This window comes from Carcharodon carcharias, chromosome 12 (genome assembly GCF_017639515.1).
Source record: "Carcharodon carcharias isolate sCarCar2 chromosome 12, sCarCar2.pri, whole genome shotgun sequence".
NCBI classification, from domain to species: Eukaryota; Metazoa; Chordata; class Chondrichthyes; order Lamniformes; family Lamnidae; genus Carcharodon; species Carcharodon carcharias.
In genome coordinates, this window is record NC_054478.1 from 100,095,769 (window position 1) to 100,121,875 (window position 26,107).

The 26,107-nt window shown below is 40.7% G+C and overlaps 1 protein-coding gene across 3 annotated transcripts; it reads left to right on the forward strand.

Annotated features, from left to right (window-relative positions):
* The first annotated feature begins 1,232 nt into the window (after positions 1-1,232).
* On the forward strand, positions 1,233-25,840 carry nabp1a (nucleic acid binding protein 1a). Of its 3 annotated transcripts, none has more exons than XM_041201477.1 (6): positions 1,233-1,895; positions 2,237-2,375; positions 10,312-10,383; positions 13,386-13,470; positions 13,657-13,723; positions 23,468-25,840. In XM_041201477.1, exons 1-6 carry the CDS (start codon positions 1,805-1,807, stop codon positions 23,752-23,754), a joined length of 741 nt encoding a protein of 246 aa, XP_041057411.1. In that variant the 5' UTR covers positions 1,233-1,804; the 3' UTR covers positions 23,755-25,840. The 3 variants fall into 3 exon arrangements, with proteins under 3 accessions (XP_041057411.1, XP_041057412.1, XP_041057413.1); XM_041201478.1 differs by having other exon boundaries at positions 1,233-1,530; XM_041201479.1 differs by lacking the exon at positions 23,468-25,840 and adding an exon at positions 18,133-20,845.
* Positions 25,841-26,107: the final 267 nt, after the last annotated feature.

Genomic DNA, 26,107 nt, shown 5'->3' on the forward strand with positions numbered 1-26,107 from the left:
GCCTGCAGACATCTTTCACACTGCTTCCAGGATCCTCCTTTCTATGGGGGTCATGGTGCTAACCAGAACACAACTTCAACATGCAACCCTCTAAGCAGACAACAGGCCAACATGAAAGAAAAAGCAAATCAAAGAAACCCCCTCCTCACTTGTTTACAAACCTACAATAGGGTGGTACCTCCTCCTGCTGCGGACCTAATGCTGCACCCTCCCCATCAGTGGGGTAAATCCCAGGAATCCCCAGGTAATGTCCCTACCACATTTTCCACATATTTGCACCAAGGTGTTTTCTGGGGAAGGGGCAGGGAGGGAATATTAATCCAGATGTCTCGGAAAAAGGGTGGAGTAAACTGAAGAAAGAAAAAAAAAATCGGCTGCTAAACAAAATACTGGGAAAGATGAGGACTACTACACCTCAAAAAGATTAAAATGGCCAGTGGACTAATCTTTTGGGAAAATGGCACCGATTAATGTCACTTGCCAATCCTGATCCTTATGGTTTAGTCTTTTGTGTAGGTGTATGTTTGTAGTGTGCCAGCGACATCTAACCAACTTGACCACTTACTATCCGGGGAAGCGCACGACTATCAAATAATTTAAAAAGTAAATGGGACGGGGGGGGGGGGGGGCGGGAAGGGGTGGTGAAAAGGAATCTTTTCTGATGACTGCGCAGAGAACTTTATTGTCCACATCAAACGTTTGATTAAGCTGGTAAACGCTGATTCTCACACAACTCCTCCATTATGCACAGGATTCCTGATGAATTCCCTCCCTCCCCCGCCCATATTTTGGAATGAACAGAGTAAGGGATTGGGATATGTAACGCTGGCAGCCCATGTGCCCTGTGCAGCAAGGACGTGTCAGGCTCTGCAACGTCAGCCAAGGCGATTGGAATCCGGAGACAATGGTTTGGAACATCCGGACACTGAGTAACCAATCAGCCGCTTCGCTGACGTTCCAACTCTGATTGGCAACTGTTGGGAACACACCCTTTGGAACAAAGCTTATTTCCCCAGATTGATTTTTTAATATTAGAAAAACACAAGTAAAGACGCAATGCCAATGGAATTGATGTCAGGACAAAATATTCAATAGTCAGTAAGAGATTGCAGCTATCTGCCCCTCCTTTTCCGAGGGGTGGGATGTTACGTAGCGACGGGGACGTTTCACGACCGCCGTAAATACGCCGGTGGGCCTATAAAAGGCGCTGGGAGCGCATGTTTGCGTAGTGTGGGCTTTTGTGTGAGAGGTGGAGGTTAGGTTGAAGCTGGGCAGTGGGACGAAAAGGCAGCCTACATAAGGAGCAGGGCGCAGTCAAACAGCTTCGAGGCTCATTTATTCTGATCACGGGGCTTAATCATGATTTTAATCAGCTAATTAAAAATAAGTTATTGCAAGTTCCGAGATGAGAGTTTGAGAGAGAGAGTGTGTATATCTATACATATCCCTGTATGTGTGAACAAGAGTTCGCTTCATCGCTGCAACAAAAAAATAGCGTGGGAGTTATTAGAGGAAAAACAGAATCTGAAGGTTTAGTTTTCGTTTTTGTTTTAAAATACAAATCCCTGGCTTAATATTTCGGAAGCCACAGGGTTTTTTGAGTCAGGAGGAAGCATTAACTAGAAGTGTCACCAAAGGGACTTGTAATCTGCGGAAGTTGCATTTTTTTGTGTCTCTGTGTGAGAAGAGGGGCAGCAGTAGCCAGCTTCCCGCACACCGAGCCGAGACTCCAGCCAGCGAGGCTTTCCCCTCCCCGAGTGATGCTTTGTGTTGCGCTGTCTGCCCGCAAATTTTCCCAATCACCATGAGCATGACCAACGACACATACGCATTTGTAAAAGACATTAAGCCAGGAATGAAAAATTTAAATGTCATCTTTATTGTTCTGGAAATAGGTAAGTTAGGTAGGGGCTCCAGCCCTGAAACAACAGAAATAAGTTACCATGTTTTCGTTTAAATAATGACAGAAGGTCTCTGTAAGTTTACTAAAAGCCCAAGACACGCTGGAAGCATGATCGTGGAGTTTTAAAAAATCGGTGGGAAGTGAACCAAGCCAGTTTAAAACCCTTTAAAGTGCTAGCGAGGTACAGGTCAGCTTCCTGTCAAAGCGACGCCTTCAATTTTCTTTTATCAGTGAGTTTTACTTCTGGTGCAGTTAAGTGCATCCGCTTCTAGACAGGTTTATGAATGTACGTTACTGGAACTAATTATAGGTTTTTATTCGCTCTCTGTGCAGGTCGAGTTACCAAAACTAAAGATGGACATGAAGTGAGGTCGTGCAAAGTAGCCGATAAAACTGGCAGCATCACAATTTCAGTGTGGGATGAGGTTGGAGGTCTAATACAACCCGGGGATATCATTCGCTTGACGAGAGGGTACGTCGAATGTGGCCAAGTGATTACTGGCATAGCGTGTGCCTGAATAACACAGCTTGTCAGTATCCTTAGATGTTTGTGTGTATACATGAAAAAAAGTTAACGGTTGAAAACCAGAAGGGAAATTGAGCCGCAATGGTAACTCGGGAAACGTAAAAAAAAAAGTACTATTTTAAAATGGCAACTGATAAATCCTGCCTGGTTTAATAAAGGTGTTGCAGGTTTATCTGTGCCCAATGGGGTGAGGTGTCATATTGCTGGCTGAGTAATAAGGTCTAAGAATGATATGACTCCTTCCAGAATGGAGTCCCTTTCAGATGTTGGAATAGAATGGACCCCCATGTAAAATAAACATGAAGTAGGTTTCCAAATGTTTAGAAATGTGACCATATGACATTGACTTGTATAATCTTAATAGGAATTTCCAATGACAACTTGATCATTAATTTAGGCTGCTAATGACTTACAACTGAACAATGCCAAGTGGTCTAACTTGGGTATTGAGGATAATTTTATTCTTTTACTGCCAGTGGCTGTGATCAGTCCACTCAAACTAGGTTCAGTCATACAGCTTCATGCTTAATAACAGGGTTATTTTGGGAGCTGAACTGTGGCTTAATTTGCCATGTTGTGAATCTTGCTCATCTTGATCTGTTTCTCCAACTGCTACAACAATAACTTATATTTACAAAGCTCCTTTAATGTAATTGACCATTCCAAGGTACTTCACACGTGCATTATAAAATGAAGTATGACACTGAGCCACATGATATATTAGGTCAGATGACCAAAGTCTTTGTTAAAGAGATAGGTTTTCAATTTTATCTTTAAAAGGAGAAAAAGGTAAAGAGGTGCAGGGAGGGAATTCCACAGATTGGGGCCTAGGCAACTGAAGGTGTATCCACTGATGGAGTGATTAAAATTAGAGAAGTGCAGATATCTTGGAGAGTTGTAGGACTGTAGGAGATTAAGAGATGGGGAGGAATGAGGCTTTTTAGGGATTTGAAAGAAGGATAAATTTTGAAATCAAAATGTTGCTTGACTGGTAGCTGTAAGTAAGTCAGTGAATATGGGTGATAGGGGTAAAAACAAAAAACTACGGATGCTGGAAATCCAAAACATAAACAGAATTACCTGGAAAAACTCAGGTCTGGCAGCCTCGTCGGAGAAGAAAAGAGTTGACGTTTCGAGTCCTCATGACCCTTCAACAGAACTGAGTGAATCTAAGGAGAGGGGTGAAGTTTAAGGTGGGGGGTGGGGGGGTGGGTGGTGTGGTTGTAGGGACAAGCAAGCAGTGATAGGAGCAGATAATCAAGATGTCACAGACAAAAGAGCAAAAGAACACAGGCGTTGAAGGTGGTGATATCTAAACGAATGTGCTAATTAAGAATGGATGGTACCCTACTATCCATTCTTAATTAGCACATTTGTTTAGATAATATCACCACCTTCAACGCCTGTGTTCTTTTGTTCTTTTGTCTGTGACATCTTGATTATCTGCTCCTATCACTGCTTGCTTGTCCCTACAACCACACCACCCTCCCCAGTTCTCTTTCTTTTCTTCCCCCCGCACCCCCCCCCCCCCCCACCTTAAACCAGCTTGTATTTCACCCCTCTCCTAATATTCACTCAGTTCTGTTGAAGGGTCATGAGGACTCGAAACGTCAACTCTTTTCTTCTCTGCCGATGCTGCCAGACCTGCTGAGTTTTTCCAGGTAATTCTGTTTTTGTTATGAGTGATAAGGGAATTGGTGTGAGTTAAGACACAGGCAGCAGAGTTTTGAATGATCTCAAATTTAGAGGGTAGAATGAGGGAGACCAGCCAGGAATGTGTTGGAATAGTCAAGTACAGAGATAATAAAGTCAAGTACTGGATGTCAGGTAAGGAGTCTGATAATTGAGCAACATTGGTGGTTATGAGGCAGAGCTGGGTTGTCAGCGTTTGTGTGAAAATTAAAGCTATGCTTTTGGATGTCGTGGGGTAGCATGTAGATGACAAATAGGAGAGGACCCGGGTGGGAGGGGGAGACATCAGAGGTAATGATGTGGGAGCAGGAAGAGAAGTCATTCCAATTGATTCTCTGGCTATGATTAGATAGGAATTGAACTAGGTGAGAGCTAGTTGGATGACTGGGAAGACATTGGAGGATGGTATGGTTAGCCATGTCAAAGGACAAGGAGGGAAAGTTTGCCTTTGTCACAGTCACAGGATGTCATTTAGGACTTTGGTAAGAGCTGTTTCAGTACAGAGGCAGGGGAAGAAACCTGACTGCAGGGATTCAGAGGGCATGCATTTGGGAGGTGACAATACAAGAACTTAAGTGAAGCTGGAGATGAGACAGTGGTTTGCAAGGACGGTGAGGTCAAGGGTTTTTTGAGGAGCAGGTTGATGGTAGATATGCTAGCACATTCTAATATTTTACTTAAGTCCTTGTCATGCATTACCTAACTCCTTATGCATCTCTGGCAGCACTCTTATTGAATCCCCTCAATCTGGTGGCTGTGCCATACCCTTCAATATCTGATGTTTGCAGTCCCATGTTGACCAACTTCTCCATGGCTCCTATGACTCTTGTGTGGTCTGTCTGTGTCAGTGCCCTATCCTGGTCTCATTCCTACATCTCCAAGTGTAGAAAATAACATCCCAAATGATGGCTTCTCTTATTTCATTATGCTAGAGGTGATACTACTAAGCCTCTCCCTTGACTTTATGCTGCTCTTGATATTATAAACACAGACTTCCATGTTTACGGATGTGTAATTATCTCCCACCACTAACCTTGATTAAAGGGTCCAAATCTTGTTGGAGTGGGAATCTGCACCAGTCACTTTTAAGTTGCTGGAAGTTCAAGCTGACAACAGCATAGTGAGGGCAAGGGGTACCTAGGATCTCAGTGAATGATGGGACCAAAGGTCTATCTCATTAACTGAGAGATATGACTGAGAAAGAAACAGGAGTAACAAATGGAGGGTGAATTAATCAAATTGTGTACAGAGAGAGAAGGAACAAAAGATTAGATTGAGACAAAGGAAAAGTAAGAAATTAACTTACCATTTTTTAAATTGAAGAACTTACCAAATGGAGAAATGAGATTCAACATTTCAAACAGCTTTTCTGAGCTGATGGGGTTGGCTGGAATTACTACATAGTTAAAAGGTACATGTGCTGTTAAGTACCATCTTTAACTTTCTGCCATGTGTTTAATTTGTGCAAATCCTGCAAGTTCCCAAAAAATGGAGGCTGAAGATGCAATGCTGCTTGTGTGAAGCGACCTGTGGAACAAACTAACACATTATGGCTATTTGCAATTCTGCCTGATTTGGTTGGCTGGTTTCTACATTAATATTGGTTTGCATTGTGAACTTCAAGTCTTATTTTTCCAACAAGATTTGGGCCATAACTTCTGCCATCTTGAATTGCTGCCTGTCTTATCATATCTTGGCTGAACAAAAGCTTCTTCCTTGGTAAGATGGAAGCCATCCAATTTTCACCCTGCCTTTTCAATCTTTAAGTTGTGGCACTTAGATCAGTAACAAAACTGAAAAATATGTATGCTGCCTTCTCGCACTCTACTGTCTATGGCAGAGCCTTCACCCATCATGTCTGGCACTCTGAATCCTCTGCCTTCCTAACTCTCCATGATTTTATTTTGTACCTATGGCCACTTCCTATAACATTTTTCTCCCTGTTAGTGTTTTGAGTTCCTACAAAGTATCTTGCAACGTATTGCATGAAATGCACTATACAAACTTGTTTTAAATAAATGAAGATTCAGAACTGTTAAAATGAACTTGAGTAAAATCCCTGTTTGGTTTCACAACACTAATCTTTGTATCCCTGAGGTTGTCAATATGTACTGAACATTAATGGTTTGTGCAGAGTCCTATAGCTAAACTATTGAGACTGCAAACACACTTCACATGAAACTTTTGTATAGTAAAAGAGAATTTGTGAATAAATGAGTTCAACCAAACCCAGGATCCAGATGTGAAAGACCAGTATGCCGAACAAGTGCATCATCCGTTCCTGAAACACGAGTACTGAAGCTTTTCTTGCAACTGAAACTGTAAAAGTTGTGTGGAAGAAGCTGCTCTGTAATGTTTGGCCCTGGTATAGAGACTTCTGGGGGTCAGTACTCGACAATAAATTCAGTCAGTGATAAAAGTTAAGGAAATTGAAACCTAAAACCTATCCTGAATGAATACATGCTGGAATATAAATCTGTTGCATTTGGAGGTGAACTTCAAATGAATATGTGATATAGATGATCAAACCACAACCTCCTGGTTAAGCATTTCGATATTGTCAGATCAGTGAGGCAAACAAATAATATCTCAAGTTGATTTGCACTGTCTGGTTTACTTCCAGTACTGAAGGTTTCCAGGACAAATTTGTTCTGCCTTAGAGTTGAATAATTGGCCATCAAACAAACATTTGCCAGGGTCTTGTTCTGGCTTGTTTTTAACTTCATGACAATTATATTTCTCAACCAGCTGCTTTGTCTTTCTAACATAAAATATTGGCAGATGAGTTTAGACTACAGCTGTTTGCATAAATGTGAAAGCACCAGCTATCACTGCAGTGATAATCAGAGCACTGTGCATATATAGGTTTAATACAGTCCTTTTTTTTGTAAAAATGACGAAAAAGCTCTTTGTCTAGGAGCAAAAGAATCCTTTGTGATTTGCCTTGCTGCAGAGGTCATCATTTGAGCAGCATTGAGCCCTCTCCCCTCCTCCCCCACCCCCACCCAATTAGCCCAGGCTTTGTCTCCCAGGGTTTTGAGCCTTTCAAGTGCAGTGCATATAGTAGTGAACATGGCATCACAGCATAGGCTGAATGGAGCTGTGGGTCATTTTCCCCTCCATCATTGTATCTGTATAAATCAGTGCTTTTGCTTGTAGGGTCCTACATCTTTATCATTGGAGGTTTACCTTATGATGGGTCATGGAGAAATTATGTCATTCAATAACAGCAACTTTAAATCAGCTGCATATGTTCAGTTTTTTTTTGTTCTAGTACCATTGAGTCATTGCAATTCAAGTCTGGCAGGTTCCACACCAGTGGTGCCCATGTCAGCATTACGGTTTGTTCTCCTGTACTAATCTGCAAAATGGTGTGTAGGGTTTTTGTTTCTGCTTTCACCCTTTTTTTTAACCTGAATGAGGAAGGCCAAATCTCTTAGCATGAGGCAAGATGTGTGGGAGAAGCAGGAAATGATTGTTCCTGACGTCACTTGTTGAGTGTGTGGGGTTTACACACGTCTGTTAACAAGACACGTTGTTTCCTATCTCACTGCCCTTCAGTTTGACATTTGTCTTCCTGATGTTTGGCAGTTTTTCAAGCACAAAAAAACTACATGCTTAAAAAGGGTGATTAATACTTTTGATTCTCTAGTTTGGAGTTAAACAAAATTCTGCTGGACTTTTAATGACCAGAGCTCCATTTCTAGAGCAGTTTTTGATGCAAGTAACACTTTTATTCTACTGTTGGAAAGAGGGGAATTTTAACATGCTTGCCAAGTCAGGGGCGTGATGGAATGCTCTCCACTTGCCTGGATGAGTGCATTTCCAACAACACAAGCTTGATGCCGTCCAGGACAAAGCCCACTTGATTGGCAACCCATCCACAAACAATCACCCCCTCCACCACTGACAGTGATAGAAGCATGTACCACCTATGAGATACACTGCAGGATCTTGTCAAGCACCTTCCAGACCCATGACGACTACCATCTAGAAAGACTAGGGCAGCAGACACTTGGAGGGGAACTTGCAGGTGGTGGTATTCCCAAGTGTCTCACCATCCTGACTTGGAAATATATTGCTATTCCATAACTGCTGGGTCAAAATCCTGGAATTCCCTCCCTTACAGCAGTTGGTGTATCTATACCAAGTGGGCTGCAGCAGTTCAAGGCAGCTCAACACCACCACCTCCAAGGACAATTAGGGGATCAGCAATAAATACTGGCCTAGCCAGTGATGTCCAAATTCCATGAATAAATAATTAATCATTTGTTTGTATTTCTGCTATATTTTCAAAGTTCTTCAAAAGTAAACAAAGGTTCTTCATTGATCAGTACTGTGATCATTACTGATTTGTAGGTGTTTCAGCTGATCTTGCTATGAGGGTGGAGGTACATCTGTCAACATTTGGAGGGAGGTTTATAGCCTAATTGTGCTTAACTGAACTTTGGGTTTAGCAGATAATGAAGTACCAGGTAATACGTATATGCCAAAAAGTAGTGGTAGATTGTGTATATTTGTACCATGTGCATATTTGATTTAGGGTTTATAATTTTTAGAATGCTATGATTTAATTATTTGGTCAAATGTGGACCTGTAGTAGCTTTAATTTGTACCTGATGTTGCTTTTTCAAATTCCAAGTGAAACTAACTATTTGAGTTTACAGTGTTGACTCCTTTATATCTGACACAGTGCGATTGCTGTATATGGTACAAAATTCTTGAAGCTGCTGAAACACAAACTATGACTGATCTGATGACTAGGTGATTTAAAAGTACAAAGAGTTAAAAGCCTAGAAAGCAAAAAATTGCTTCTGTTTTCTATATAAATGCCTTCAGTATTTTAGAGGTAAAGAGAATACCTGGCCTGATGTTCAAACTTTAAGTTGCATGCCACAATTGGTCAAGAACAAGATGACTCTGACCCTTGAGTGAATTTCCCACTGACTCCAGAGTGTATGCTTGAAGAATGATCACCTGAGGGTGCTGGTGGTTTTGTATTTCACTTTTATTCACTGAAGGGAGAGTTCACGGTAATTACAATATAGGAAGCTATCCTGTGGTCCAATCTACCTATTCTGGTGCTAGTTTCTTAATAACAGCCTATTCATTCTAAACCTTGACCTGTTCCTGTTTCCTATTTTTCAAATGCTTATCCACAGCATCTTGTGGTAAGGCATTCTATCTTCTAAACGACTGGCAACAAATTTTCCTAAACTTTAGGGCATTGGATACCAAAAGTAGTGTTCCCTTTTATGGGCAGTTTACATCAGATATACATAGGATATGTAGCACAGAAACAGCCATTTGGCCCAACCAATTCATCCATACATTGGTCAGCACAAAAATGTCAGTTTGAAGTAATGAAGTTATTGACTGACATGGCAATTCTGTAGACCTGTTTCCAGTTATTTTTGGGTGGCTGTTTTAAAATATCTAGTGTTTATTCATCAATTTGTATTCATTGCTATTGGGAAACATGTTTCAACAGACATTATGCACATTCAGAAGCCTGTTTACAGGTTTGTGAATGTAGAATGTGAAACCAAAATGTGGGTCTTCTATTTTGAGTCTTAGGTTGTATAAGGTGCTAGCAAGTGTTTCAGCAATGTTAAGGTTTTAATGAAAATGTTGATGGGGCTGACAGCTGCAGTATCTTTCCTAAGAAGTGCCTCAATTTAAATTTCCTGTCTGGAGATGTGCTGTTATGCTGCTCAATTAAAGTTAAAGGCTACTTTATTAAGCGTGCAATAATATTCCATACCCAATGTTGTCCTGAAAGCATCACTTTTTTATTCGATGGAGGTTACAGTTCATGCTTCAAACAACCCCTATTTGGGGTCGAGGTTTGGACACCCCTGTTCTTGGTTCTCTTGAAGTTGTATCTTGAGAGGATTTTTGAAAAAAAGCAAGACTAGGCCTGTGCTGTGAGGTGGCACTGGCACTTTGGAGTCTTTGGATTAGGCCATCCTGCCATCCTGTGGCAGGAGGTGGTAATATTATGCACTTGATTATGTAACTGCATACACATTGTAGTGGGTAAAACATGTTTTATTTTGGTTATTGGCTTCACTGCAAAGCCTTTTCTATTTAGTGATGCTGCTAAGTGTTTTCCTTTATAATTGTATGGCATATCTGTTTTTTTATATATAATTTACCAACCTTTTTCTTCATGACCTTTCTTGTTCAGTTACGCTTCAATGTGGAAAAATTGCCTGACGCTGTACACTGGGAGAGGTGGCGATCTTCAAAAAATAGGAGAGTAAGTATGATGACATAACATAAGGAAATCCAAAGAAAATGGCTACTCAAATTCATCCTTGTGTACTGTGGATGCTCTCCACAGTCAGCCTGACATCATTCGCTTATAGCTCTGGTGTGTATCATAACCACATGGGTAGTGTGGTGGTTACCTTTTGAGATTTTACCCCAATAGTGTTAGTGTCTTCAGGAAAGAGATTTAGAATGGGAGAGATTTGAGACTGAAGAACTGTTTCAGCACACCACACTTTGTTCCCCATAGTCATCCTGCTGTTGAGTGTTTGCAATTGGTTTTTGAGACTAAAGGAAAATCAGTTTGGCTGTGAGAAGAAAGGCATAAGCTTGCTTATTGTTTCACAAGGGAATTCTATGCAACAAAATATTAAGAATATGACCTAAGAAATAGGAGCCAGAGAAGGCAGCCCCTCAAGCCTGCTCAGCCATTCAGTAAGATCAGTGCTCATATGGTGTTGCCTTAATGCCACATTCTTGCCAATTCCCTGTAACCCTTGGCACCACCCTTTCTCCTCCCCCCCCCCCCCCCCCCCCCCCCCCCCCAACCCCCAACCCCAAGCCCCCAGTTCAAAAATCTGGCTAACTTGGCCCTGAATATATTCAGTGACTCAAACTCCAAAGCACTTGGAAGAAATTCCTCCTCATCTGCCTTAAATAGGCTACCCCTTGTTCTGAAGCTATGCCCCTAGTTCTAGATTGCCCCCATGAGGGGAACATTAAGCACTTACCCTGTCAAGTCCCCTCAGAATCTTGTATGCTTCAATCAGAACACCCCTCATTCTTCTAAATTCCAATGAATATACCCTCAACCTTCTCATAAGACAATGGCATCATCTCATGAATCAATCTAGTGAACCTCTGAACTACCTCCAATGCAAGTATATCCCTCAAATAGACAGACGGTACACAGTACTCTAGGTGTGGTTTTATGACATTGAGGTATGTGTACTTTTAAGGGTGCATATAAACTGTTGGCAATTACTACCACCTCGACAGGATGTGATTTGTGACATGATTTGTCAGTTGACCAAGCACCAGCAGTAGAGATCAGATGTACTATACTTAGCCTCCAAGTTAACTTTATCTGTATATAGTCTTACCTTCAAATAAAGAACCCATATTATTGTATTACCAATCCTTGTCATATGATTGGTACGCTTATGTCAAAGGGAAGAATGTAACGGGTCTGCCAATGCCCTGTACAGTTGTAGCAAGACTTCCCTACTTCAATCTCCCTGCAATAAAGGCTAACATTTCCTTTACCTTTCAAATTACTTATTGCCCCAGCATGCTAAATATTTCTTGTACAAGGACACCCAGGTCCTTCTGTATTGCAGCATTTCGTAGTCCTCCATTTAAATAATAGCTTGCTTTTCTATTATTCCTGCCAAAGTAGATAATCTAACATTTTCCCCCTCATCTGGGGGTCTGACTAGCTTAATTGGATAGACAGCTGGTGTGATTAATGCCAACAGCATGGGATTCAATCCATTTCAGGCTGAGGTAGAATTGGAGCCTGCCTTTGTACCCTGCCCATAGTTTTAAAAAAACCATGGCTCTTTCCTGTGGTTTGGCAAATAATTGCCAAGGACCTTCCTTCAGGCAGAGAATGAGATACTCCATCTGCCAAAATTATGCCCACTCACTTCACCTATCTATCCCTTTACAAACTCTTCCTCAACTTGCTTCTCCACCTATTATTGTATTGTCAGCAAATTTGGCTACAATGCACTCAGCCCCTTCATCCATGTCATTGATATAGATTAAATAGTTGAGGCCCCAGCACTGACCCCTGCAGCACTGCATTAGTTAGTTGGCCAAGCTGAAAATGATGCATTTATCCCGACTGTTTTGTTAGCTAGCTAATCCCTTATCCATGCTCATATTATCCCCAAACCATAAGCTCTTGTGTTGTGCATAACCTTTTTATGTGGCACTTTAAATGCTTTTTTACATCAGCCGCAACAGGAGATAAATGTGTCTTGATTATGCCTGGGTCAGCACAGAGCAATTGTGGCTTTAATTGTTTTGATTAATATTACATTTATGGCTCTTTTTAAGAAGCTGACTTGACTTTCAAATTTTTAGAAGTACATCTAATTAATGGAGATTGTGTAAAAGGCAAGGCTAGTAATATAACATCAGACAAGTAGTAATCCCTTTTTCTCCATTGGTGTTGGGATCACATTACATGATTCAGAATTTTCTCCTGTAGACCCTGAACCAATAGCCTTGCCCATAATATATAACGGAGCTATCGTGGACTTTGACTTGATCTGTGCAAATGCTGATGGTTTTAGGGATTGTGTTTGGGATTTCAGTTGTTTTTCCCTCCCAGTGGAGAACACAACTTGGCTGTGGGAGTTCTGATAAAATGAAGCTGTTCAAGTGAAATGAAGCTCTACTTTTTTAAGTATTGAATTCTTTAGATATGATTGTGATAATGCATCTTTGGCAGTTTTTAAATGAAGTACATATTTCATCACCACTTCAGATTACAAATTATACATGTAAAACGTTCCTGCTTCCATTGTCTCCTAGCAAATTCAGAGTAGTGGAGGAGGTAGAGATGGGACAATGGCATAAATGATTGAGGAGCAGGAGGTAACTGGTGCATATATGGCTGTGTTGCTGAGAACATGTCACTTCCAAGCATCAGGTCAGACACCTGGCCATTTTAATAATTCTAGCCATACACGGCTCTGGAGGTAGTGGAGGTGCTGGTGAAGGGACTGAACTATTGTGCTGCTTTCAGTGCTTCTCTGATCATGTTTTGTCACAGTGGTCTAGAGATGTTTTCTCTCCTCATTCCCTTTCTGGTCAATACATCAACTGCAGGTGGCATAGGAGTGTAGTTATATCATTCTTTGCAACTCCAGCTTGCTCCCGTTCATCTATTTTCACAACTACATTTTCAAATTATTAAAAGAATTGATATATATTTCACTTGAGTGTAACATTTTAATGTTTTCTTTACTTTGCTGTTAGGTTTTGTATGGTATATTCAGAAGTACCCAACTTTAGTGAACCAAATCCAGACTACCTCAACCAGCTGAACCAAACAAACAAAGTTGTAAGTGGCATTAGGACTGTTGAAAGCATGTTTTCTTGGCATAATGGTCCTCCTTTCTTAACTTTTAAAAATATGGGGGATATTAATTTTATTCAATATATAAATCAACTTTTTATTGTGGAGCTTTTATTCCTCATTGTCTCTATGATACTGTTCTTTCATTTAATATTTAAATGTTTTATCAAGGCACAAAGTGAACATAGAAACAATTCTCCTCCTAGTCAGCTGGCTACAAATGGACAGATGCAAACAGGTAAGCTGGTAATGCAGATCACTCTTGAATAAAACGGACGTACTTGTCTATGATCACTGCAGTGTCCATGCTTGTTCTTTTCCTCTTTCAGCCTGTCATACTCTGAATTTTAAACAGAAGAGAGGCAATGAGTGATTGTGACCTGTTCTGAAGGAAGGCTTTCCATCTGTGCTAAAATGCATATTTTTGCTCCTAAAATATTTATTCTTGATAAACAAAGCAATGGAAAGTATATCTTAATGTAACTTCTACTTATTAAAATACTTAATAGAATTTTTTGAAGGGGAAGGAATGGAGGTTATCTATGGATTTTAAAGTTTGTCAAAGCACATGAAAAGCTATTTAACAAAGTTGCGGCACATTGAATCGGGTCAGTCAGCTTGGATAAAAGAATTAAGGACTGAAAACTGCAAGTTATAGTAAATGATGGTTTTTTTCAGACTAGAAAATGGTAGGTTGTCATGTTTCCCAATTAAGTGTTCGAACCAATGCTTTATTTTGATATGAATAAATGACGGATATTTGAAAACAGTAAAATTTCAGAATTTGCTGGTGATACTAAACTTGGAAGTGTGGCTGACAGCGAAGAGCATACCTGTCAACTGCAACAAGACATCGGCTAGCTGAATAGGCAGATAAGAGGCAGATGGAATTTAATGGAGAAGTGAGGTGATGTATTTGGGTAGAAGGGATAGGGAGAGGCAATATAGACTGGCACAGTTTTAAAGTGTGAAGGGACAGAGGGAACTGGAGTTTCATGTGTCTAAATCTTTCAATGTGACAGGGCATATTAAGAGACTAGTTAGCTAAGCATATGAGACCTTGGCTGTCATAAATAGAGGCATCAAGTATAAAAGTAGGGAAGTTCTGCTGGACATTGATAAAGCTCTGGTTTGGCTGCAAAAAGCATAGTGCCCAGTTCTGGTTGTCTTGCTTTAGGAGGGATGTGGGGCTTCTTGAGAAGGTGCAGAGGAGATTTACCAGAATGATTTCAGGGATTTTAGTTATAAGGTTAGGTTAGAGAAGCTGGGGTTATTTTCCTTGGAGCAAATGAGGTTGAGGGGAGATTGATAGAGGTGTACAAAATTGTAAGGTTTAGATCTGGTAGACAAGCAGTTAGCTTATGGTACACAGACTTAAGGTTCTGTGCAAGAGATACTGGGGGATGGGGGGGAAATGTGAGGAAGACTTTATGCAGCTAGTGGTAATGATCTGGAACCCGCTGCCTAATGGAGATGAAAGGTTTGGAAAGGAATTTGGAACTTTAGGGGACTTGCAAGGTTATGGGGTAGAGTGGGGGAAATGGGACTAATTGAAGAGACCAATTGTCTGACTAACTTGGTTAAGTTATTTGAGTCAAATAAGTTGATTGCTGAAGGTAGTGCAATATGTGTTGAGGAAAAAAATGGATACTTTGTAAATGGGGGCATTGAATACAGAAATGGGAAGTTATGCTAAATCTTTAGCTGAAGCTTAACAAGTGAGCTAGAGTATTGTCCAATTCTGGGCACCACACCTTGAAGTGTTAAACCTCTGGAGATGTTACAGAGGAAGTTTATCAGGATGGTGCCCAGCATGAGGGAGTTCAGTTGTGTGGGTGAGACTGGAGAAACTGGGATTGTTCTCCTTGGTTAAGGGGATAAGGGCATTCAAAATTGTGGGGTTTTGATAGAGTAAGTCAGGAGAACTATTTCCTCTTGCAAGTGGGTTGTTAACTAGAGGGCACAGATTTGAAATAATTGGCAAAAACTAGAGGGGAAATGACATTGCCTTGATTGTTTTGAGATGGAGGGAAAAGGTGTGTGGGATTAAAATGGATGCCTCAATAACCCAATTCTGATCCTGTTCCTAAATCTAAACAAAAGGATTAGATTTAGTTGTGATGCCCTCTTTATTCAAGCATGCTGCTTGCTGATGACTTTAAATAAGTGTCTTGGGAGTGGTTGGGGAGAAATGAGTCAGTGCATTGCATTTGGGCTTCTGGAGCATCCCATGGAAATTCAGTTCACAAGTGCTCACTGTCCTGAGCTGTGAAAAGATTAAGTGCATTTTGTACATGAATTTTGAAGTTATGTAAAATTGCCCAAGGCCTGTGAACATTTGGTAGCCACAGTTGCTGACATTTCATAAACATGATTTCTGCAGCTGTCCCTGAATCAATGCCATGAGATAAATACTTGGAGTCATTCCCTGACCCCTGTTAATTTTTAAATGACACAAGTTTATTCCAATCTCCTGCCATAACTTTGAAAGATCAAAGGAAGCCCAAAGGCGTATTATTTGACTTCAGCTTCCACCAAAGTGACAACAAGAATGCTGTAGAAACCCTGCTGCACTGTTTTGGTTGTATGGTAAACTTTAATGCTTTGTCTACTGATTGTGAAGCTTTCAGATAGACTAGCCTCTGGTCTCATGGTCCTGGTCACTGAACCTTAGGATCTGTAGAATTCACTTTTTAATGACATTTAATCAACTGGTTTAGGTAAAGCTTTATGAAAGAGTTATGTAAATGACTTGCTATGGAAAATGACACATTCGACAATTTTTAATAATGCCAAAGCTAGGACAGTTAAAGAAACCTTCAGATTGTTACTGCCATGGGAAGGAGGAGACTACAAACTTGGTAGGTTGTTCTATTATCAGGTGTTGAGGTAAATTTTTGTATACCATGACTGTCCTTGTTCAGTGCTATTAAATTAGAACAGTGATACTTGAAGTGTTTTGTGCACTAAAACTACCTGAATTTAAGTGGGGACAAGACAGTATTGACCAGTGCAGAGCAACCTGTCATGCAAGCTCAATTTTTCCTCCTCCTGCCAAGGTGCATGGTAGTACTCTCACCTCTTGAGTCACAATATTGTGGGTTCAAGTCCTACTTCAGGATTTGAGCACATAAATCAAGGCTGACGCCCTGTGCAGTACTGAGGAAGTGCTGCAATGTTGCCTTTCAGATGAGACATTAACCTGAGGCCTTGGGTGTAAAAGATCCCTTAGCAATGCTTCGACAGAAGTGGAGGGTTACCCCCTGACTAATATTTATTCCTCTGTCAACATCACAACTATCTGGTCATTATTACATTGTTGTTTGTGGGTGCATGCTGTTCAGAAATTGGCTGCGGTATTTCCTGCATTACAACAATTATGACAGTTTTTTAAAAAAGTACTCCATTGACTATAAAACACTTTAGACAACCTGTAGTCGTGCTAACTTGAAGCTGTTGAGATTCTGTTGGGTATTTGTTTGCCTCCATATAAAACAGTATAATTTTGTTCTGTACAACATTTGCTTTGTCAGGTTGGATGTGGTAAGTTTTATATATAACATTAACAAGTGAACATTTTCTTGATGCTGCCAATGTCCTCTTCATAGTATGTTAAACTGTTTAATTGTGAAAATGTAATTCTCCTTGAAATCACTCAACCATTGCTTCACTTTTGTAGTGACAAACATGAGTAGAATGTATGTATTAAGTAACATAATATATGCTATTAAAGTGCAAATAGGTTCCATGGCCTATCAAGCCTGCTCTGCCATTCAATAAATTCATGACCTTCTACATCAACTCCACTTTCCCACTGTCCCCATATCCTTAGTGCCCAAAAATCTTATCTCAGTCTTTTGAATATACTCATCAATTGAGTATCCACAGTACTCTGGGTAGAGAATTCAAAAGACTTTCAACCCTTTGAATGAATGAATAAATGTATCCTCATCTCAGTCCTAAATGCCTTACTCCTTATCCTGAAATTAAGTCCCCTAGTTCTAGGCTCTCCAGCCTGGGAGAACAGCCTTTCAGGATCTACCCTTATTTTGCTTTTCTTACCAAAAATGGATGATTTCATATTTCCTCACATTCTACTGTCTGCCACCTTGTTCATCACTAAACCAATCTAAAGCCCTTTGCAGTCTGTCTTCCCCTCCACAGATTTGTATTGTCAGCAAACTTGGATATATTGCACTTGCTCCCATCTAAGTCATGCATATAGATTGTAAATAGCTGAGGCCCCAGCACCGATCCTTGCATCATCCCACTACTTATACCCTGCCATCTCAAATGACCTACTTCTGCTGTTCTGTCATTAACCAGTCCTTAGTCTATGCTAGTATATTACCTCAAATGCTATGGAATAAGCTTGTGTGCCTTCTGAATATCCAGATATACTACATCCACTGGTTTATCCTTGTTACATCCTCAAAATAACTAATAGATTTGTCAACCAAGCTTTCCTTTCATAAAAGTGCCTGTCTAAACATATTGTGATTTTTTTTTTCCCCAAGTGCCCTGCTATCATGTCCTTAGTATGACATGGGAGCTTGTTCTTTTTAATGTTGAATTGAATTGTTTAAAATTATTTTCAAGTATTTTCAAGCATTAATGTCAAGGATTTTGTTAATCATTTTTGTTTAGGAAATGGCTCACAAAGTGGGCCATTGCAAGGGGGACTTCCCCCATCAAGCAATAATCATCAGCAGCAACAGAACCCTAACTTTATAGGTGGTGGAAGAAGCAATGGACGGGGACCAATAAGTCAGCCACAGATGACTCTAGCTCAAGGATCTGCAGCTGTCGGCACTGTTAGCAATGGAAGAGACCCACGTAGAGCATTCAAAAGATGATGTGTGCCATATGTATATACCAGCCTTGTTCAACTCTACACCCTACTTGAACCCACTTGATGCACTTTTATTTTTACATAACTGAGTTTGTATGTATTGTTTTGTTTTAGCCCTCTTTTAAGGTGGGGTTTTGAACTGTAAAACATTGCCTCAATAGCTGAGGTGTCTTGCAGTGTACAAGCTGCACAAAACTTTATGGTCTGAAAATGAGTTGTGAAAGTAGAGGTGATTGTGTTGAGAGCAGTGGGGGAAAAGTTAATTTTAGGTTAAAAATGTCAATAAAATCATTAAATTACTGATAGCATGTAGTGAAAGGTATTATGTCACCTTTACTGTCATCAGGAGTGTTAAGTTGAATCTTGCTCATGTATCCTATACTAAATTTACAAAGGATTGTTTCTTCAAGTGCTTTATAATGGCATTGCAGGAAGTTGTCATGAGGCTACAATGAGATTGAAAAAGCTGTTGCCTCATTCTTTACAGTTCATTTCTAGCAAGCAATCTCAGGTTTCACCTTTAGCCTCTAATCCAGCCAGAGTGGCAGTCTGGTGATACAACTGGTTTGTTTCACCAGCTTAGAAGTGAGGGAAAAATTACAGGCTTCCTGCTCCTGGCTGCTGAGCAATGACTCTTGCTGGAGGAGTACGGGATGGAGCTTGGTTGGAATATCTTATCCAACTGTGCTTCATTGAGTAGCTTGCAGCAATAAATTGAGGAATGGTCACTAAGAACACAAGGTAGCTGGCATCTGTTACCTTATCTATAATAAATCCCTTTTAAATTGTTGGGGAGGGATGGTTCAGAGGAAATGCCACTGGTTGGGCTGGCAGGGGGTTGGTGGTTGTGGAGAACAGCCATAGTTCAAAGCACAAAAGGAAAGGTATTCTGAAACTTAATTTTCTCTTTTGGGCATCTGTTATAACATGGAGCAATATACTGCAGTAATAGGTGCCTATGCAATCTAACATTGGACCTGAACTGACAGGAAGGTTCTTACTATTATTGCCTCAAATGTTTGTCACTGAATGTGTAACTGCTCATTTTATAGGTCAGATTTAACATGCCTATTTTCACATTGTAAACTTGTGTCCAAGCAGACATCAGTGAAGATGCAAAATGTACTATGCTTAGACATTACGGCATGCTTAGCTAAGAAATTTATTTTTTCCTTCCAATCCAAGCTGTCTGTCTCACTGCCTTCACTCTGCCCAGTTTTAAGCTATGATCCAAGCCCTACTCTAGATAGTGTAATCATGTGTTCAAACTACTGCTGCAGTATCCTGATTGCTACAGTCTTTCAGCTGAGATGTTAAATTGAGGTCAAGACTGTCTCTCTTGGGTGAATGTAAAAATCCCTGTTGCACCATTTTTGAAGAGGAGCAGAAAAGTTATTCGTGTCCTATCCAGAATTTGTCTCACACCAGCATTTCATTGTCTGTGGGACCTTGACTGAATTAGCTACCACAGTTGCTTAAATTACAATTGCGACCACAGTTCAAAAGTACCTCATTGGCTGTCCTGAAAATGCAAAAGGTATTATGCAAATTCAGGTTTGTTCTTGTATCTATTTGCACAAAAGTATGCATCAAACCTCTGTTATTTTACTTATCAATCTGTAGTTCTGGGTTAATAAAAATCCTTCACTTAGTACTGTACAGGGACTAGTAACAGCCTTTTCAGACTGCTCACAAAATCCATATCAACAAATGTTAAATATAGAGCAGCTGAAGTCTACAGCAAGGATGGTGGAAATAATTTTCAATGGAAGTTGTGGAACATCTGGTGGGGTGTTTGGGGAAATTGGCATGATGGAAAAGCCAACAGTTGAAATTGGCTTAAGTTAGATTTGGGTGAATTTTTAGTGTTTTCCTTTTTAAAAACTAATTAATCTATTATGATACTGATGCATTACAGCAAATTGACTTTCTGAATTGCTGTAGTGATCAGAAATGAAAATTCTAATATGACTTGATAAATAACTATTGTGCATGCTTCATAAGCAAAAGTTTAAGTGCTGGCTAATTTGTACAAGTTTAATTTTTAACACTTAAATGATTAGCATTTTGCTGTACAATGTAGGTTTAGTCAGGAAGCCCCTTAAAGTAAATATATTGTGGTGCCCAATTAATTCAGAATTATTAAGACTTATAGTGCTTAAGGCATGGAGGTTTAGATGTTATATGGTGTATATTAATTTCCATTTCTGCTCCTCTGCCCTGAGTTTGGTGCTATGGCTTCTGCTACCTTCCCTAACTGGCTGTTTTGCATACCTAGCAAACAGCTTAATTCTACACACTGCTGACTTCCATCAGGGCTGCTAGACTGTACTTGGGAGTAGGATATGTAGCAGTTTTGTCTTTTATGATCAGCCTTATCCAAAACTGTTAAGATTCCTTGTCATGCTCCTGTTCTTGCTGTATCTGAAATATGTGATCTGGGGATCAAAGCTTGTACTGCTTCTGGTCAATGTGTCACTGGACTAGTAATCCAGAGGCCCAGGCTAATGTTCTGGGGAGATGGATTCAAATCCCACCACAGCAGCTGGTGGAATTTAAATTCAATTAATAAATCTGGAATTAAAAGCTAGTTTCAGTAATGGTGACCATGAAATCATTGTTGACTGTTGTAAAAACCCATCTGGTTCACTAATGTCCTACATGTGACTGCAGACCTACAGCAATGTAGTTGACTCTTAACTGCCCTCTGAAATGGCCTAGCAAACCACTCCACTTAGGTCAAGGGAAATTAGGGATGGGCAACAAATGCTGGCCTTGCCAGTGATGTCCACATCTCATGAATAAAAAATAAATTTCAGCTCACTGAATCAATTGGGGAGACTTTCTGCATTTGTAATATCTTTAATGCACTTTTGCTAGGAGTTGACAAAGGCACTTGTGCAAATTATGGATGGTGCTTTTTTTAAAAAAAAATGTTGATATAATTATACCAAACAAACAAAGCAAGTGCTATTCTCACTTCTGGAAGTTGGGGAAACTGGCTGAAACCAGGTTTGGAATGTTTCAGGAAAATTGTCCTAGCAATTACAATATGTATGTGACATTAAGATATATGTGGGATACAGAGGACTGTGGAGCAGAAAGTATGTGTTGTGGATGAACATAGGTCTGCCAGTATGTGTGCAAACTGCTGATTTTTTTTGAGATGCTGATGAATCTAATATATGCTTATTCTGGGTATGTTTTAAAAAAAAACCTTTTTATCATTTGTGTGTAGGGGCTAGTGCCTTTATTCACATTCAGGATATGAATGGAACAAATTTCAGTAAGTGATAGTGTAGTCATTCAAATGAAATGACTGAAGATGGTAGTTTATGCAAAGATTTGAAGAACTGGTTCCATTTTGTTTCCATATAATGGTCTTTAATTCAATACTACTTGAAGATCCTTGGATGGAGTATTGCAGCATCTTCCTATTTGAGGGGCCTGGATTATAGGTTCAAATTGTTAACTTAATAAGGGGGACATCACTGGCCGAAGTACAATGAATGTGAGCAATATGGAGTCAATATATCCTACTGTAAGAAATGAAAGCATTTCATACTTCTGAATTGGGTTGAAGTGCAATATTACTAACAATAGAATGTGCACTCTTCTATCGAGCTGATCTTGAAAGGGTACCAATAGTAATGCTGAAATCATTAGTTACTGCTAGATGTCTCCTACTCTGTTGTGAATTATAAATACAAAGCACTCACTTTATTTTTTAACTCCTTCCTCACCCACCCCCCATGCATTCCACAATCTATAAGCCAGTTTTACTAATGAATTGCTTCTTCCTCTAAGTTGAGGGAAGTGTAATGACGAGTGAACAACAGTTGACAGCTGACATGCATATTCAGTGTGTGTTCTTCTAAAATAAAGTTGCTTCCGGCTGGGCATGCCCCTGTTGGACAGAATTCTGCATTGGCCCCAAGCCCCGAATCCTCCCTCGGGAGCTGATGCCTCCCAACCCTAGCCGCTTCGTGGAAATGTTCCCTGTGCCTTTTAGCATAGCGCGGAGGGGTTTCCTGTATGGGCTGTTGCACACCCTTCACTTCCTTGCCCACGTCCTGGACACGCTCTGGCGTGCCTTGTTGCCATCCGGCTGTAGAAGTCTCCATTGGGGGGCCCTCTACGCAGGTGTTCTCTCGCTTTCCATCGGGGACCTGGGGTGGAGGGTGTTGCATGCAGCAGTCCCACACAATTGTAGGATGTGTCGGTTCACGGACTCCCAAGATACCTGCCCTTTTTGCGGTCTTGTGGAGTCCGTGAACCATATTTATATAGGGTGTTGTAGGCTGCACTCCCTTTTCACTTATTTAAAGAACCTTTTAATGTTTTGTTTGCACTTCAGTCCCACGCTCCTGATCTACAGGCAGCCGGGGTGGGGAGGGAGGAGAACCTCCTTGTGAACCTGGCCTGGCCAAGCTGGCCATTAATAGGTCCAGAGAGCGGGCGATCGAGGGAGTTGTCTGACCCGACTGTGCTCCTCTTTTGCGGCTGGGTGTCCCTGGAAAGGGAGCATGTGGTGTCTGCTGGCACCGTTGAGGCTTCCATGCCAGTGGGTACTGCGGGGACTGGGGTGCTTTATTAACCCCCTTAATCACATTTTGGTTTGATGATTGTAGGTTTCCTTTAAATTTTGTATTTGGATTCAGTTACCCTAATTTAGGGGCTGTGTTTATTTTATCCCTCATTTTGTTAATTTAGTTTATTTGATGGACTCTAAAAGAGTTAAAATAAAGTTGTCATTTTGAAGCCAAACCGGAAATAGCTTGATGGCCAACCTAGGGGTAGTTTGGTGACGTTTGGGACAGACCCTCGACCCGCAATCTGTGTTGTCCCCAGTAGATGGCGGCTGAGCAGCTGGGCATTCGGCGCCCCCACCCCCCCCAACCAGCGCCACTATTATCTATGCATTTATTCCATCCACGTAGCTGTTACCGCGCTATCATAGTTGATTCTGTTGTGCTCAGTGAGAGCATTGCTGGTGTCACAAAGTTGCAGCAGTTTTTGCAAAAGCCGTCCGAACTGCGGCCATGCAAAAAAACTGAAATACCCTCACATTGTTTAACGGATGCAGTTTTCTTTCTGGAATATTTAACCTCTGTTTTTCTTTTTTTACAGTTGGACGTGTCATTAAAACTTTGTATAGGGACTATTATTCCTTAAATACGACACACAGTACATCCAAAAGGTGTTGGTGGATCGGCAGTCATTGCTTCATGGTTCTTGATGAAAATGCCATTTTTTTCCAACCTGCGCCTCGTGATTGGCACAAACCCAAGAGGCCGATGATCTTTACTGTCAGTTCACGCGTCTTTACAATAGCGACAACCTTACAGGCAACGTCATTTAGCGTCTCACTTTTGTCTCCCCCGTGGTTTTATTTAAAGGGTAATCTTGGCCATTGATTTTCTGTATGTGTTTATATAGCGTCTTTACATGAGTAAAGTGCCCTAAGGCCCTTCACAGGAGCATTATCGGACCAAATTTGGCACTGATCCATTTAAGGCGTTATTAAGATAGATGAGCAAAGGCTTAAGTGATGGAGGTAGATTTTAAGTAGGGTCTTAAAAGAGGAGCGAGGCGGGCGTTTTAGGGAGGGAATCCGAGACCTTGAGGCCCCGGCAGCTGAATGCATAGCTGCCCATGGCGGAGCAGTGAAAATCGGGCATGTTTAACGGGTCAGAATTGGAGGTATCCGGTGATCTCTGGAGGACTGTAGAGCTGGAGAAGGTTGTAGAGAGGGAAGTGTGAAGCTGTGGATACATAATCAACATATTCCATCTAATGTTTAAGGCTCAGTATTAGATCTCTACAGACTGAAATTCCAGTGTTTGAACCTTTAGAAATTCTGTCCAAAATAATCATTGGCGCCAAATTTCTTAAACCTGGTACTCATACACAGGGTGGAAACTATGCTGAAGGGATAGAGACAATCATCCCTTTTCTTTCCTGATCCTTTACTCACTTCACCGAATCTCTTTGCTTTGAAAATATTTAACCCAAGATAGTTCAATCAAATTATAATTAAAGGACTGGATGGTTAAAGTACAATAATCAGGGGACGATGCAGCTCTTGAAGTAACATTTGCTCTTGAATGAGAACTAATCCTTCACCATTGGCGGTGAACTTCCTGCAGCTCTTTTCCAAGCTTTTGCAGGTGAGAGTTTTGGGATACAGGCTGGAGCTAAGGAGTTGAGGTACGAATGATCTAATTGAATGGCAGAGCAGATTTGAGAGGCTGAATGGCTACGTTAATGTTAAACGCTTTACCTTCCCCTTTCTTGGTTAATCATGTTAAACTCCATTTCTTTGCCCTTGTTTCTCATGGAAAATACCCACTTTTCCATCCCTTCGCTTTGGGAAGAACTCTCAAATTTTCACCTAACGAGCGCTAGATAAATGCAAGTTTGATACAATGGGATTTAGGGCTCAGCATCAGGTCTGTTCATGCTGAAATTCCGGTGTCTGGATCTTTTAAAAAAAAACTATTCAAAATATACCGCCGTACGCTTCTAGCTAAGAGATCTCGACTGTATTTGAAAACGGGTTCCCTTGACCCTGCGGGTGTCTCTGTGAGGTTTACCAAGGGGTGCGTGAGGCTGGAACGTGAAATAACAGTTCCGTTGCGTGTTCGTAACTCGCAGTCTCATTATACAAGATAATCTGGGTGGGTGTAATGTTACAATGTGAGCGCTACAATTGATTTTACTGGAGGGCAGCATGCCACCAAATGTTGTGCATGACAACTCATTCTGTCTCGACTTTTTTGACAGATGGACTGAAAATGTATGACCAGTGTTAAGATGCAGGGCAAAAAATATCAAATATGTGCATTTTCTGTTGTCAATGCGTTACCACCGCCAATTATAAGAAAGGCTGAGGCAGTATTGATTCCAACAGCACCTGGGACAAGACCGAACATTTCGGTTTTCCCTCCTGTCTATTGGACACTGTTCTCTTTCAATATGAAGATATTTCCGATAGTGATAGCGAGGCAGATCGTGTTGTCTTTTGAGTGATTTGGGACACAGTATGCAAATAAATTTCCAGTTTTCTTTCAGAAGTTTTAGGATAGAAAATTCACTGGCTTAAATTCTCAACCCTCCTGCCCGAAGCCAGCGTGCTTCGAACGAACACAACAGATCAGTATTCTCTTCTCACGCCATTCTCAAGAAGAATAAGTGACCTGATTCTTATTTTTTTTATTTTCTTTCTCTCATCTGCTCCGCTTTTATTAATATTCGCCAGAGCACTTTAAATCCATTGGTTGTTTTATTGTGGGCGTTTTCTCTCAGAAGTATTTACATTTTATTTCAACATATATTTAATGGTCTGACTTTTAAATCCTTTCACTCAATATATACCCGTTACTTTTGAATTCACCTCAATTTCGAGCCTTTGTAACTCCAGATATTGGACTGTCAGTGTTTGAATTCCAGCTTTAATGACTTTTGAACTAGACTTCCTCAATAAAGATGTCATGCAGTACATATGCCTGTCCAGTGGGAAGTTTGCAATTCAATCAAGCCTTGCAGGCAGGCATTGAAAGCAGTGGTAGAAATGGAAACGATACCTGCTTCCATTTGTGATTGGAAGAATGGATACAAAATTACTTAAGGGACAGAAAACAGCATTGGTGAAAGGTTGCTTTACAAGCTGGATGGAAGTATGCAGTGGGTGTTCACATAAGTCTGTTTTAGGACTGTTGTTTTTGAGATATATATATATATGTATGTGATATATTCCACCCTCAGCTA